Source organism: Nomascus leucogenys, chromosome 25, assembly GCF_006542625.1.
Source record: "Nomascus leucogenys isolate Asia chromosome 25, Asia_NLE_v1, whole genome shotgun sequence".
Taxonomy (NCBI): domain Eukaryota; kingdom Metazoa; phylum Chordata; class Mammalia; order Primates; family Hylobatidae; genus Nomascus; species Nomascus leucogenys.
Window position 1 is genome coordinate 18,708,283 of NC_044405.1, and position 16,354 is coordinate 18,724,636.

Genomic DNA, 16,354 nt, shown 5'->3' on the forward strand with positions numbered 1-16,354 from the left:
TTATGTTGCAAGTGGTTAGGTATGAGAGGGGCAGGAGACGGCTCTTCCCCCACCCACCAGGAATGTCAGGTGATGGTTCAACGATCACATTGCCCCTCTAAAAATAATTCAGCACCCAGCACCGAATTATCTCCTAATGGTCCGCAGCTATTACATTACAGTGTTAATTGAATGTAGGCGCCAGGGAGAAGCAAAAAGAGCTTCCAATAAAATCTCCGTTATTGGGTGAGTGAACCCAAAGAGTCACATTAAGAGACAAAATGGCGGATTATGACCTTCCGGGGGCAATCCACCGGAAAAGGGCAGAAATCTTCAGATGGGCATGCGCACAACTTCCTAAACACACCACATGTTCACCTCCCAAGCGTAAGAAGGGCACTGCGCATGCGGGCAGCCCACCCTAAGGGAAGAATCATGGGAAAGGGGTGCAAGATCCCAGAAGTGGACCAGCCTGTAAGTCCTAGAATCACAGTTAAACGCTGCACTTGTCCTTCAAGTTGCCCGCTTGGGTCTCTTCCAAGTGTACTTTCCTTTCTTTCCTGTTCTAAAGCCTTTTTAAATACACTTCCACTCCTGCTCTGAAACTTGCGTCAGTCTCTTTTTCTGCCTTGTGCCCTTCAGTCGAATTTGCTGTGCAGGTAACTGGGATGCCTTCTACCAGTAACAATTATACATTGTAAAAACCCATAGAATGTACACCACCAAGAGAGAACTCTTATGTAAACTCTGGACTTTAGTTAATAATAATGTATCAGTATACGTTCATGAGCTGTAAGAAATGTATCACCCCAATGCAAGATGTTAACAACGGGAAACTGAAAGCAGGCTTGGGATGAGGGGGTATATAAGAACTCTCCACACTGTCTGTAAACCTAAAACTCCTCTAAAAGTTGTATATTAATTTTAAAAATTTAAATAAGGATAGCAATGAACTATAACCGATGAAATAAAATAAGAATCTGTGAGTCTATACTAATAATAAATGGAGACCGGGCGTGGTGGCTCACGCCTGTAATCCCAGCACTTTGGAAGGCCAAGACAGGCGGATCACCTGAGGTCGGGAGTTCGAGACCAGCCTGCCCAACATGGTGAAACCCCGTCTCTACTAAAAAATTAGCCAGGCATGGTGGCAGACTCCTGTAATCCCAGCTACTCAGGAGGCTGAGGCAGGAGAAATGCTTGAACCCAGGAGGCAGAGGTTGCAGTAAGCCGAGATCGCGCCACTGCACTCCAGCCTGGGCAACAAGAGCAAAACTCCGTCTCAAAAAATAATAATAATAACAATAATAAATGGAGGCCAGGCGCAGTGGCTCACGCCTGTAATCCCAGCACTTTGGGAGGCCGAGGCGGGTGGATCACCTCAGTCCAGGAGTTCGAGACCAGCCTGACCAACATGGAGAAACCCCGTCTCTACTAAAAATACACAATTAGCCGGGCATGGTGGCACATGCCTGTAATCCCAGCTACTTGGGAGGCTGAGGCAGGAGAATTGCTTGAACCCAAGAGGCAAAGGTTGCGGTGAACCGAGATGGCGCCATTGCACTCCAGCCTAGGCAACAAGAGCGAAGCACCGTCTCAAATAAATAAATAATAAATAAATAAATAAAAATGGAAAGAAAGAAAAGCTCTTTCTTAAAATGTGTCAACTAATATTTGTAGTGAGAGGGTCAGGGTTGAAAACTTACCATTTCCTGACCGTCACAGGTAGGATAGTTCAGGCAAGGATGATTAATGGATGTTAATTCTAGAAGAAAAGTGGACCGTTTTGACTAGAATAAAGGAGAGAAGGGAGGTTCTGGGTTAAGGTTACAGAGGTAGCACCACAGGGGAAATTAATTCATGTCTTATCCTTAAACAAATTATTACAGCAAAAAAGTTGAAACTAAAGTACACGAAGTAGTTACCACAGGGTGTCACAGCTGTGGCAAATTTTATTAAAGCACAATTCAATTTTATTAAAATACAATTCAATGTTTATAATAGGTTGTATTAAGATGAGGAAGACTGAAAATCTTAGGAAAGGAGGAAGAAAAGGAGAGGAGGAAATTGCCAATGTGTTTAAAAATCTAATTAAGCGTTTCAGTCATTTTGAGCTCATTGTTCTAAATATAAAAATGCATCCTATTCCAACTAGTTTGCAAGAACTTTTGGACAGCAGGAAATGGAAATTTTAATGTAAACATGCAGAGTCGTTTGAAAGTCTTTTAAAATAAGTATTATTTTGTAATCGCAACCAGGAATTTTTCCTCTTCCATTTGGATCCACGTATCTTCATAGGGTGTTTTTCCACCTTTGATGTTGTTAAAACGAAGTACTGACACACTCAGAATCAAACCCCCAAATCGATGAATCATAAAGTGATAATTCAAAGTTTTTAAAACGATACCTAACAACTGGATAGATTGCCTAAAAATCATTATTCACTCAAACTGGATGAATTTCATGATACGTAAATTATACCTCTAAGATGTTTTTAAAATAGGCATATTTCCCCTGGGCGTGGTGACTCACGCCTGCAATCCCAGCACTTTGGGAGGCCGAGGCGGGCAGATCACTTGAGGTCAGGAGTTCCAGACCAGCCTGGGTAACACAGCGGAAATCCCATCTCTACTGAAAATACAAGAACTACCCGGGCGTAATAGCGCACGGCTGTAATCTCAGCTACTCAGGAGGCTGAGGCAGGAGAATCGCTTGAACCCGGGAGGCGGAGGTTGCAGTAAGCCGAGATCGCGCCACTGCATTCCAGCCCGGGAGACAGAGCAAGACTCCGACTCAAAAAAAAATTCCATTGCATTGTTCTTTACAAACTTTCATTTAATCATGTAATTGCTAATTAATTGCTTGGTTGTTATAACAACCAAGTATTTGATTCCTTAAATTATCTCATCATTTAAACTTTATTTCGCATATTTTCACAATGCACTTGATCTGTTACTGAGGAATTTAATTAAATAATCATTCGGACGGTGGGCTGGAATTGTTTACTGATAAAGCTCGATGAGCCTAGCGACTGCTGTTTGGAGCCCCTCGGCCCAGGGCCCGTGGCGGTTCTCTCCAAGGGACCATCTCGCCCCTCAGCCAAGTCGCCCCGAAAACGAGCGCTCGACCGCCTCTGCCCCGCTCTCGCTCTGCACACAGGAACGGTCTGGTCGCTCAGCCCCTTCCTCCTTCCAGCCGCATCTGGTTCCCAGGCCCCTGGGGACTTCAAAGCTCTAGGGTCAGCAAGCGCCCCGGACGAACAGCGCGGGGCCGCGACCAGGACCCCACCCGCGCCCTCCGGCTGCAGACAGGGGGAACAGACGCGGGAACTCCAAAGTCCCTGGGTCTGCGCAGGTGTGTGCAGCGATCCTGTGAAGGTCAAGGCCTCCCGTGAGGCGGAGTCTTCCTGGAATGCGATGGTGAACCGCTCCAGATCGACCACTAGCCGGAAAGAGTGAGGAAGAAGAGAATGCAGGAGGCCTGCGATTTCTAAGACGCGCGCGCAGGGGTGGTACAACTAGGATGGGGCAATGGGAGCTTGGAGAGGCGGTGCTAGCTAGGAGGAAAGGCGCGTGCACGGAGGAACGGGCGTGCGCGGAGGGGCGGTGCGAGCCAGGAGAGGTGGCGCGTGCGCAGCGGGGCGGTGAGCGAGCTAAGAGGGGCAGCGCGTGCGCAGAGGGGCGGTGTGACTCAGGAGGGGGCGATGGAAGCTAAGAGGAGCGGCGCGTGCGCGGAGATGTGACTGGTGGGACCTGCGGCGGCTCCCAAATGATGGTCGCCCTCCTGGGCGCGACGACCCTAGTGCTCGTCGCCGTGGCGCCATGGGTGTTGTCCGCAGCCGCAGGTGAGAGGCGGGGAGGAGAGTCGGCGCAGGGCCGGAGGTAGGGTGCGCAGCTGGGCTACGGGGGCGACGACGGTGCTGGGGGCGACGGACGCCCAGTCTGGGAAACCTTCGGTCCACTTTGCCGCAGCAAAGATTGAACCCGACCTGGGCTCGAAAATCAATCAGGAGAAAGTGGTGTTCTGGGTCCTCTCTCGCCGCTTGCCTGTGGCCAGTGTACGGGTACTCGGGCGCGCCCGGGTGAAGGGGCGGTGCCAGAGCTTTGTGTCAAGTTTGCTTCTTTCCGGGAAAGTACCGCGGCTCCGCTGGCCTGTTTGATAATAAACAAAACATTTCCCGAAATGCATTTCCTCAATCTGGTAAATAGGCGCCCAGTCCCACGGGGGAGTGAGGCAAGTGTGGCCAGGATTTCTCTGCCCTCAGGATTCATACAGGCCAATAAAAAATGACAATCGGAGTGACTGAGGCATACATAATTCTCAGTCCTCGAGGTTTACTAAGCCTGCTTCAGGGCGCATCCGGGAAAAACGTGAGCCACAGACACATCTGTGACTGGTTTTCCAGAGGTTTTCAGGAGGTGGGGCAGGGAGGCAGTAAGGCAAATAGTTCTGTGAGACTTTAGTTAGTGCCCAAGAAATCTGTATTTTAAGATACCATGAGTGTCTTTAAGAGAAAAAGAGAGTAAAGGGAGTCAGCTGTGCAGATGCCTCTGGGTAGGTGGAGTCTTGACTTTGTTTTGCACTTGAGAAGATAAGCTTGTAATTGACATTGTCAGTGTGGAAGGCCTGAACTAGTTTTTCAGGTTAACTTTGGAATGCCATTTGTTGAGAGGAGAGGTCCCTTCAGATGGCTGGGGGGCTTAGAATTTTATTTTTGGTTTACTTAACTACCTACTTTTTTCCCAAAGAAATAATCATGTTCAAAACTCAATGAAATGTTATCTCAATGAGATTGTAATGTTGCTCAGTCTTTCAGAAGTTATAAAAATAGTCATACTTTTTAAACTAGTAAATGCAATTCTAGGACCCAAGACTAAGAAAACTGTCCAAAATATGGGAAGACATTTTTATTTATACTTTTTTTTTTTTTTTTAAACAGCTTGTTGCCCAGGCTGGTGTGCAGAGGTGTGATCTCAGCTCACTGCAACCTCTGCCTCCCAGGTTCAGGCGATTCTCCTGCCTCAGCCTCTTGAGTAGCTGGAATTACAGGTGCATGCCACCACATCCAGCTATTTTTTGTATTTGTAGTAGAGATGGGGTTTTGCCATGTTGGCCAGGCTGGTCTTGAACTCCTGACCTCAAACAGTCCACTTCAGCCTCCCAAAGTGCTGGGATTACAGGTGTGAGCCACTGTGCCCGGTCTATTTATGGTTTAGACTTTAGTTTTAGGAACTAGACTTAGGTTGTAGACCTGAAGTTACAGTTGGCATCCCCTTGTTTATGGGAGACCAGCAAAGAATTGACTTATGAATGATCTGTGGGGGTAGCCCTTCCCAGATAGCTGAGTCTTTTTATCTTTCTTTGGGGATTTGGCTGAAGCATAATGCTAGTAACAGCCATTCATTTGGAAGAGGGTGTTGCAGTCACTTGGCCTCTGGGCTTAACTAACTTCCCTTTTGCGTAAGAAAGTTGGGAGAGGTCCTGAGATTTTTTTTTCTTTTACAAAAATAATAAAAGAAAAATACAAAGGCAGGGCGTCACCAGGCTAATTTGCTGAAATTCTTCATACTTACTTGGGATGCAGGGGGGAATGGCAACTATTATAAGGTTGATAGAGAGTGAGAGGTAATTTTGTAGTGAGGAGGGGTACCCAAAGAGAATCAGGGCTAGCATCCCAGTGCAGGAGTCCAGGTGGTCTGTGAGCCAGCAAGTGAGTTCAAAATACTTTACCTGTTGGCTTGGGAAACCATATACCTGTTTGGTACATGATATCCTATTTCTCAAACTTTTCCACAAATATGTAGTATACTTTTCCTAGGATGTGGGTACTAGGGTCCTGGTGCATCCCGTAGTAATTTCTTTGAAGTCTTTTGTTTATGAAACACTTGCATTAAACTTATGTTTGGTTTGATGTGAAAAGAGCTTTCCCAGAATTTTCATATAAAATTGACATTCCAGGAGGGTGTGCATTAAGAAATTAATTTAAAATTAGGTTAGAGGACAGGTGGCAAGATATAATTTATAGGCATTTATCATTTCTTAAGCTCTTAGGTGTGTGCCAGGCACTAATCTAAGTGTTTTAAAGGTATAAACTCATTAAGCTTTCAGAGCAGTGTAGATACTGTTATCCTTAGTTAACAGACAAGGAAACTGAGCAATGGAGAGATCAAGTAACTTGCCTGAGGCTATATAGGCCAGTCCATGGAGGAGTGGGAAGTCAAACCCTGAGTCTGGCCTAATAGCCTTGGGGCTTAACCAGACTAGACTGTTTTCCCAAAGGCCAAACAATTTAAATTCCTGATTGTCCACTTTTATGTTAAGGGCCTAATTATCAGTATCTTTCAGTTAACTGTGAGCCCAAAAATATCTGAGACCGGTCTCAAATCAATTTAGAAAGTTTATTTTGCCAAGGTTAAGGATGCATTCATGACACAGCCTCAAGAGGTCCTGGCCACATGTGCCCAAGGTGGTCAACGTCCAGCTTGCTTTTATACATTTTAGGGAGACATAATATATCAATCAGTACATCTAAGATGTACATTTGATTGATTCGATCTGGAAAGGCAGGACAACTCAAAGCAAGGCTTCCAGGTCATAGGTAGATTTAAAGATTTTCTGATTGGTAATTGGTTGAAAGAGTTATTATCTAAACACCTGGAATCAATAGAAAGGAATATCTGGGATATCCTAAGGGATTGTGGAGACCAAAATTTTATCATGCAGATGAAGCTTGTCCAACCCACAGCCCACTGGCTGCACGCAGCCCATGACGGCTTTGAATGCAGCCCAACACAAATTCATCAACTTTCTTAAAACATGAGGGGTTTTTTGTTTGTTTGTTTTCTTTCTGTTTTTTTTTTTTTTTTTTTTTTTTTTGCTCATCAGATATTGTTTGTGTATTTTGCGTGTGGCCCAAGACAGTTGTTCTTCCAGTGTGTGGCCCACGGAAGCCAAAAGAGTGCACACCCTTGATGCAGATGAGGCCTGCAGACAGCAGGCTTCAGAGAGAATAGATTGTGACTGTTTCTTGTGAAACTGAACGTCTGTGTTGATGTTAATGGTGGTTAGCTTTTTCTGAATTCCAGAAGAGAGGAGGGTATAATGAGGCATATCCAAACCTCCCTTCCCATCATGGCCTGAAGTAGTTTTTCAGGTTAGCTTTGGAATGCCTTTGGTCAGGAGAAGGGGTCCATTCTGATGGTTGGGGGACTTAGAATTTTATTTTTGGTTTACATAACTACTTTTCCCCCAAAAAAATTCATGTTCAAAACTCAGTGTTGAAAACTCAAGACCGTAAGTTTACAGCTCAAGCTGATCCTGAAAGTTAACTCAGTGAGATTGTAATGTTGCTCAGTCTTTTCAGAAGTTGTATAAATATACCTTTTAGCCTAGTAAATGCAATTCTAGGACCCTAGATTAAGCAAACTATCCAAAATATAGGAAGACATTTACTTACATATTTGTACAGTTATCTATATTTGGATTTATGTCAGACTTAAAGATATAGTAAACCATTTTAGTCATGAAGATGAATGTGAACGGTTGAAAGCAACCAAAATTATAAATGCATTATATATATTAGATTAAATGTCCATTTATACATTTACATGTGGGGTAATAATTGTTAATATACTAATATAAAACATTTTGATATACTAGTAAATTAATATATTGTATATTAATGTTACATAACAATTTATGAAAAAATTATTAAAAGGAGATTGCCAATACTAATAGAGCAAAATCTGTGAAAACTAAAATCCTGTTTAATAACTTTATTTCCAAGCCTCTGTCCATTTATCAGTCAGTTATTCGTTGGTCTTCCAAATGCCAACATGCCTGTAACTTCAGGGTCTCCTTCTTTTAGCAGTAAAGGATTTTTTTTCTCCCCGAGGAAATCGCTAGCTGTACCCTATAACATTTTCTATTCTTGTCTCAAGGCCCAAAATTACTAGAATTATAATATTCTGCACAAGATATTGTAAATGCTACAAATGCCATCAGATCTTTTGTTAAACTCTGTAAACCCAGTTGCTACCCTTTGGCTGCGTAGAATCTATAAATTCTAACAAATGGATGAGAAGCAAGTTAAGAATTCTAGAGTGGGATAAGGGGATGTGATGTATTCTATTCAGGGATGAAGTTTTAGAGACTCCAAGTATGAAACAGAAAATTGAGGATGGGGAGACCTGATAGGTACCACCTTAAATTAAAAAAAAAAAAAAAGTGTTTTCTCAGATGTCTCCCCTTTTGACCCCATACTATAAGAGCTAACTGGAAAGAGCAAGAAGCTGTCTCAATTAAGAAAGTTCTATACAAGAACCCCTGTGGTAGAACAAGTCTACAATGAGATAACATGATTGCCCCAAGGCAGAAGTAAAAGAAATATTGTAGGAACCATAAATAAATTTAAAAGCTGGTCTTTTAAAAAGTATATCGCTTATCAAAGTGAGAGATCAGTCCTTTATTATATTTAAGGAGTTCCTGTGAACCCACCATTATACTGGATACTCTGAAAAAATGCAAATCAAGTATGAAGTGATATAGATTCTGCCCTTAAGGAACTTGCAATCTAGTTGGAGATTTATGTTTAACACAAAGAAGCAGTTTTTACAAATACTTCTTTTGAGGATTCTGGAAAGATGGCAGAGTAGAAAGCACCAGGAATCTGTCTCCTCACCTAGACGAGAATTGTACTAGCAGAATCTGATGTAACTATTTTGGAACTCTGGAGTCTATTGAAGGCTTGCAACTTCCAGGGGGCAGGCTTAGATGGTAAATTGCAGTTAATTTTGGTCTATTTGAGCTCTTAGTACAGTAGCAGCTACCCATCTTCCACCTCTCAACCCTTAGCAGACAGCTTTGCACGTTATTAGAGCAATCTGCACACAACTTACAGGAATCAGGTGGGCAAAAAGAAACCCACCATCCAGATATCTGGGATCTGTGCTCTGATTGCTCATTGCTCCTTCTCATCACAAAAGCGCAAAGAGATGGGCAGTTGTTGTTGTTACACCTTACTCATAGTTACAACCCCCTCCCCACTCACCCCCCTGCCCCATGGATTTAAAGGGCTAGAAATCTCCCTCTGCTTCATTTTTCTCTTTCACTTTTGGGAGCCAGATATTAAAGACTAGGACATTTAAAAACAACTGCATTTATGGGGAAAATTAGAAAGTCACTGTACATACCTAGGGAAAGGCTCAGGAGAGACCTTCAGTTTATAGCTCAAGCTGATCCTTGGCACAGGATTAACAACAATTAAACAGCAATTAAACAAAGCAAACACACACACACACAATGTAGTCTGGGAGAGTGATGTTAGCAAGATGGCCAACTAGAAGCCCCTTCTGCTCATCCCCTCATAAGACAGCCAGAACAACAAATAAACAACTACATTTTAGCAAACTTAACTAAGAGTGCTAGAGTGCATCAAAGAAGTAACAGAAATCCTAGTGAGCAGAGAAAAGTGGGATGGCCACATGGAGAATGGGAGGAAATGCCAGGATTCCTAGGATCATCTGGGAACCAGGAGGAACTTCTTCCTATGGCAAGGACATAAACAAGAAGATCCCAGCTACACCATGGGCACCAACAGATCTCACCACTGGGGTTCCTTAGAGTCCGGACAGCAACTAAGCCAAGCTGAGGAACCTGCCTAGAGTCTGCACAGCTGTGTTCCCTCCAGAGAAGGAGCCAACACTGTGCTCCACCTGCTGTGGCCCACACAGCTACTGTGCCACTCCACCTTGGAACTGGAACTACTTCTGGAGTATGTCTTGCTTCAGGGACTTGTAGCCATGGCGTCCTTTCATCTGAACCACCCCAGGCTGGTGGCTCAACATCCCTAAGCTAAACTTTAAGCGGCTGTTACACTCTTCCCTGTGGGGTCAAGCAAAGGTGGAACTACTCCACCTACTCCTACCCCACCTCCCTTGGGCTAGAGCTGAAGCAGTATCCTATTTCCTGGGAACACAGTACCTTGGCCACCCAGAGCAGTCATGCACCCCCGTGCCTAAGCTGAAGTGGTATACTGCATTCCAGGGAAACAGGGCCTGAACCATCCAGAGCAGTCACACTCCCCTGGCCTCAGCTGAAGGAGCACATCACTCCCTGCAGAATCAGTGCCCTGGCCAAGCCAAGCAGCTATGCATCCCACAGCTGAGCTGATGTAGTACCCTACGTCTCAGGGAAACAGAGCAGTGGCTGAGCTGAGACACCCTGTTCTACAGGCCAAACAACTGTAGTACCCCACTTCCCTGGATCTGGACTAGTCTTCTAGAATCTGAGCTGCTGAAACACTCTGAGGAGTGGAGTCATCACTGTGCTGTTCCCTACCCCCCATTCCCAGCCCAAACAACAGCTATACTTCACCATTTTGTAGTACTTGCTGCTGCTGCTACACCTGGCCTTACAGTCTGGGGTACCGCTTATCCCCAGCTGTTCCAAGATTTAGAGTCATGACTTCATGGTGCCTCATCCCTTAGGACCTGTGTTGCCACTGAGCCCTATTAGCTCATATTCCCAAATTAAAACCATACCCTGCTCCCCAGGCCCAAACCTCCAGAGAACCCCTTCTTTATAGTCAGGCCAGTGCTATGTCCTGAACCCCAGAGGGGTAGAATCAAAGCTACAACCCATTCCCTGGGCCTGAGCTGCCAGGAAGTACCTCCAGGTCACAAATCCTGGCTCTATGAGCAACTACAAGCCCTGCCACAGAGAGCAAACCCGCCTCAGGAACCAAGTGTCTCAATAGGTTTGTGAGATCCTGAGCCTAGGACCTCTGCCCAGTAGCCACTCTGAGTACCTTCACCTGGAATCAAGAGCTGCTGCAGCTGCATATATATAGCCCCTGTCAGACCTGATACCAAGAGGTATCCCCTTGGCTAAGTCTCCCCATTGTGGGGAAGACAAGAATAGGAGGATCCTAAAAGCCTTCAACACTGAGGACATTAACAACCTACACTACCACTGCCACAAACTTCTGCAGCCTAGGCCCCTGAGGCACCCATTTACTACTGACATTGAACACAGGTAGAGCAGCTGCATGCAGACCATACCACTGCATCTGTCAGGAAACAGTCACCACACCCTTCGAAACCAGCATACTGAAACCCAACTGCTAATAAAAGACTTTATCTTTGAAAGCCACTGTCTGTAAAGTTTGGAAGAGGTAATTATCCTATCAACACAGAGACACAAAAACATGAAAAAGCAAGGAAATATGACACCACCAAAGGAAAGTAAGAACTCTCTAATGGTGGCCCAATGAAAAGAAGATCAACAAATTGCTGGAAAAGGAATTCAAACTAATGGTCTTAAGGAAACTCAACAAGATACAAGAAAATACAGATAGTTCAACAAATCAGGAAAACAATTCACAATACAAAAAATTCAACAAAAAAATTAAAACATGTTGAAAAAGAACCGAACAAATCCTACAGTTGAAGAATTCAATGAATTACATTTAAAAAATACAATAAAGAGCTTCAATAACAGACTTGGTAAAGCAGAAGAAAGAATCTCTGAACTTGAAGATTTATCATTTGATATTACTCAATTGTAGAAAAAAACAAGTGAAACCCTACAAGACTTATGGGACATCATTGAAGGAACAAACATTCATACTATGTAAGTTACAGAAAGAGGAGAAAAGGTAAAAGGCATATACAAACTATTTAATGAAATAATAGCTGAAAATTTCCCAAGTCTGGAGAGAGATACAGACATCCAGATCCAGAAAGCTCAATGATTCCCAAATAGATTTAACCCAAAAAGGTTCTCTCCAAAGCACATTATTATCTGTTGTCAAAATCAAAGGCAGAGTGAGAATTCTAAAAATAGCAAGAGAAAGGCATCAAGTAACATTTAAGAAAATCCCCATTCAGCTAACAGATTTCTTCACAGAAACCTTACAGTACAGGAGAGGATGGGATGATATACTCAAACAGCCAAGATGCTATGCCCAGCAAAACTATCCTTCAGAAATGAGGGAGAAATACAGTTTTTCCCAGATAAGCAAAAACTGAGGGAATTCATCACTGCTAGACCAGCCTTATGAGAAATGCTCCAGGGAGTCCTACATCTGCAAGTGAAAAGAGAGCAGTCAGTATCATGAAAACATGGAAAAATATAAAACTCACTGATAGAGCAGATACACAAAGGAGAAAGAGAAAAGAATTAAATCTTATCACTAGAGAAAACCATCAAACCACAATGATGAATAATAAGAGAGGAAAAAAGGAGCAAAGGATATTATTAGAAAACTATTAACAAAATGACAAAAGTAAGTGCTCAAATATCAGTAATAATCTTAAATGTAAATGGATTAAATTCCATACTTAAAGAGACTGGCTAAATGAGTATTTTTTTAAATGACTCAATTATATGCTTTCTATAAGAAACCCACTTCACCTATAAAGACACATATAAACTGAAACTGAAGGAATGGAAAAAGTTATTCCAAGCCAATGGAAACCAAAAGCTGTCAGGAATTGGTATACTTATGTCAGATTAAACAGACATTAAGTCAAAAACTGTAAAAACAGATGAAGAAGGTTATTATATAATGATAAAGGGACCAATTCAGCAAGAGGACATAACAATTCTAAACATACATGTACCCAACACCAGAGCACCCAGATATATAAAGTAAATATTACTATACGTAAAGAGAAAGATAGACTCCAATATGATAGTAGTTGGGGACTTCAGCACCCCACTCTCAGCATCGGACAGATCAGCAAACTCCAAGTATAGTGAACTCAAAGAGACCACACTAAGAAACAGTCAAACTTTTGAAAGCCAAAGACAGAGAAGTGACTTGTCATACACAAGGGATCTTTGATAACATGATCAGCAGATTTCTCATCTGATACTTTGGAGACTAATGTATTCAAAGTGCTAAAAAAAACAAAAACAAAAAACTCAAAACCCTGTATATGGCAAAATTGCCCTTCAAAAGCATAAGGAAATTAAGATGTTCCTAGATAGACAAAAGCTGAGGGAGTTCATTACCACTAGACCTGCCCTGCAAGAAATGCTTAAGGAAGTCCTGAAAGGTGAAATGAAAGGGCACTAGACAGAGGGGACAGTGCAGATTCAGGCAGGTGCAATAGCTACTGGGGAAGACCCAGCCAGTGGGGCTATTGCCAGCATCCAGTCAGCTGCCACCTTCCCTGACCCCAATGTCAGGTGATGCACAGGGTGATCCAGGTGTGTGAGGGGCAGCTGGATGTCCAGACTGAGGGCACTGGTGCCATCAGTGGCTATCCTGCCACTCAGTCCGTGACCCAGGTGGTGATCCAGGGTGATATCACCAGTTATGATGCAGTTAACACAGAAGGGACAACTGCTGAGATACACTATACTTTCCCACCCCTGCAGTGGGAGATGGGGCAGGGAGTACCACATCAGGGAGTACAGCTGCTATTGTTACTACCCAGGGCTCAGAGGCACTGCTTGGGCAGGTGACTCTTCCTGGCACTGGTCAATTATTTGTGATGATGTCACCACAAGGAGTACTGCAGGGAGGAAGCCAGCACTTGATTGCCCCTAGGACTCAACCTTATTTATCAGGACGTAACACCATTGTAAGTCAAGAAGCATCTCTATCTATCTGTGAACATACAATGTGAAATCAAATTGAGGCCATAAAACAGTTGAACCTCATCATAAGAGTGACTCATCAGTGTCACTTCTAAGACCAAGAAAAATTCTATTTTTATGCAGAGACCATTTGTTTTTTAATTAAAAGACAACTCTTTTTCAAAGAGGAAGAAAAATCAACTTTTTTTTCAGCTCTCTCAGATGCAGAAATGTAATTACCAGCATCCCTGTGCTGGGAGCAATCATTAGATTTTTTTAGATTTTTAAAATATACTTCATTATATTTCACTGTATTCATTCTTTAATCAGGGATGTGAGGGATAGAATAACATTTAGAATATCTGTACAGTTTGTATATAATGTTCTTATTTCTTGTTGCCTTTATAGGTGGAAAAAATCTAAAATCTCCTCAAAAAGTAGAGGTCGACATCATAGATGACAACTTTATCCTGAGGTGGAACAGGAGCGATGAGTCTGTCGGGAATGTGACTTTTTCATTCGATTATCAAAAGTATGTGACTCTACTTACTGATTTGTCAGAATGACCTGAATAATTTTTACAAGTTTAACACCATAATTTTCAGATTTGGAAAGTATTTGGTTTTTCTATTTTTTAGAAATGTTACACCTATTTTACATAATATTTTTAACTTTGTTTCTGTAGAGAATTAGTCAAATACATCTTTGGGTGTTGAAGCAAAAAATTGGGGATGAGGGTGGTAGACAGCGTCTCTAACCCATAGCCATTCCTTCTTCTGGGTGTTCCAGCTTCTTTCAATATAAGTTGGGGTCTGAGCTAGAGTATATCTTGAGGATATGGCATAGTACCCCAAAAGGCCCATCCAAGACCTTGGAATAGGCCACCAGGTTTCCTGTGATCAGGCTTTCCTATTATCTCCATCATATACTGTATTTTAATTTTAGATACACTTTTTTTTTTTGAGATGGAGTCTTGCTGTGTCGCCCAGGCTGGAGTGCAGTGGCACAATCTTGGCTCACTGCAACCTCCACTTCCCGGGTTCAAGCGATTCTCCTGCCTTAGCCTCTCAAGTAGCTGGGATTGCAAGCACATGCCACCATGTCTGGCTAACTCTTTTATTTTTAGTAGAGATGGGGTTTCACCATGTTGGCCAGGCTGATCTCAAACTCCTTACCTCAGGTGATCTGCTCACCTCAGCCTCCCAAAGTGCTAGGATTACAGGCGTGAGCCACTGCCCTGGCCTAGATACACTTTGTAAATATATTGTTAACTGGGCATGATGGCACGTGTCTGTAATCCCACCTACTTGGGAAGCTGAGGCAGAAGAATTGCTTGAACCCAGGCAACAGAGGTTACCGTGAGCCAAGTTTGCACCACTGTACTCCAGCCTGGGAGACAGAGCAAGACTCCATCTCAAAAGTAAATAAATAAATAAAATAAAATAAAAATCAGTATATTGGACCTTGAATTTCTAAAAACTCAGTTTTTCTGGAGTGTCGATGTCTCTTCCTTAGTACTTTCTGCTTAATTATTCAAGAGGAGAGGCAGGCAGAAGGAGGAATATAGAAGGGAACACAGATCAGGAAGTACAATACTTTGCCTTCTGGTTATGTGTTGGGGCCCCACCTGCTAACCATGTTCCCCTGTCCAAGAAAAAGCAGGCAATGAAGAAATAAGGCATTAGGCCCTCCGGAAACAGGAGCCCACCACTTCAACCACAGCTGTGACACTATTCTCGAGTTGTAACTAAAACTGGGATATGAATCTCACAGCTTCAGTAACTGTGTATGCATATATAAATAAATACACACACTGTATATATACATATATACACTATATATACACATACTGTATATATACATATACACACTATATATATATGTATATACACACACATTCATATATGACTTTTCTCAGAATTGATAATTTAAAATTTTTTATCTCTAGAGATTTTCATTAAATTGAACTTTGAGTTTGGTTACCAGTTTTGTTTTTTCCCTTAGTTTGGAATTTTCCTTATGAACAACTATTTTAGGTAGAGAAGGAAGTATTTCAGATACCCTTATTTAACGTTACTTGTATAAAGAAACTATTTGCAAAATATACATCCAACAAGAGCTTAATATCCAAGGAACTCAAACAATCAACAACAAAACCCAAATCCATCAAAAGGTAGGCAAAAGATATGAATAGATATTTTTCAAAAGAAAGCATACAATGGCCAACAGGTATATGAAAAAATGGTCAACATCACTAATCATCAAAGAAATGCAAACAAAACCCACCATGACATATTGTCTCCCCCGACTCAGAATGGCTGTTATTAAAAAGTTAAAAAAGGCTGGGCATGGTGGCTCACGCCTATAATCCCAGCACTTTGGGAGACCGAGGCAGGTGGATCACTTGAGGTCAGGAGTTCGAGACCAGCCTGACCAACATGGTGAAACCCCGTCTCTACTAAAAATACAAAAATTAGCCGGATGTAGTGGTGCACGCCTGTAATCCCAGCTACTCAGGAGGCTGAGGCAGGAGAATCGCTTGAACCCAAGAGGCAGAGGTTGCAGTGAGCTGAGATCGTGCCCCTGCACTCCAGCCTCAGTGACAGCAAGACTCCATCTCAAAAAAAAAAAAAAAGCCAACAAATATTGAATATATTTCATGCCAAACACTCTTCTGACTGCTTAGAATGCCTCAGTGAACAGGAGAGGCAAAGATGGCATGAAGTTATATTATGAAACGGATTTCATGAAGTAAATATTACATGAGTTACATATTCACATTTCATAT

At 42.7% G+C, this 16,354-nt stretch overlaps 1 protein-coding gene and 1 pseudogene across 1 annotated transcript in view; both read left to right on the forward strand.

Moving 5' to 3' along the window:
* Window positions 1-3,593: 3,593 nt before the first annotated feature.
* IFNAR1 (interferon alpha and beta receptor subunit 1) overlaps window positions 3,594-16,354 on the forward strand; it is a 34,109-nt gene continuing 21,348 nt past the window's right edge. Inside the window, exons 1-2 of the mRNA XM_003263869.4 lie at window positions 3,594-3,823; window positions 13,975-14,098. Coding sequence (XP_003263917.2) covers window positions 3,748-3,823; window positions 13,975-14,098 — 200 coding nt within the window. The 5' untranslated portion in view covers window positions 3,594-3,747. The remainder of the gene's footprint in view (window positions 3,824-13,974; window positions 14,099-16,354) is intronic.
* On the forward strand, window positions 12,971-13,616 carry LOC105738703 (annotated as a pseudogene).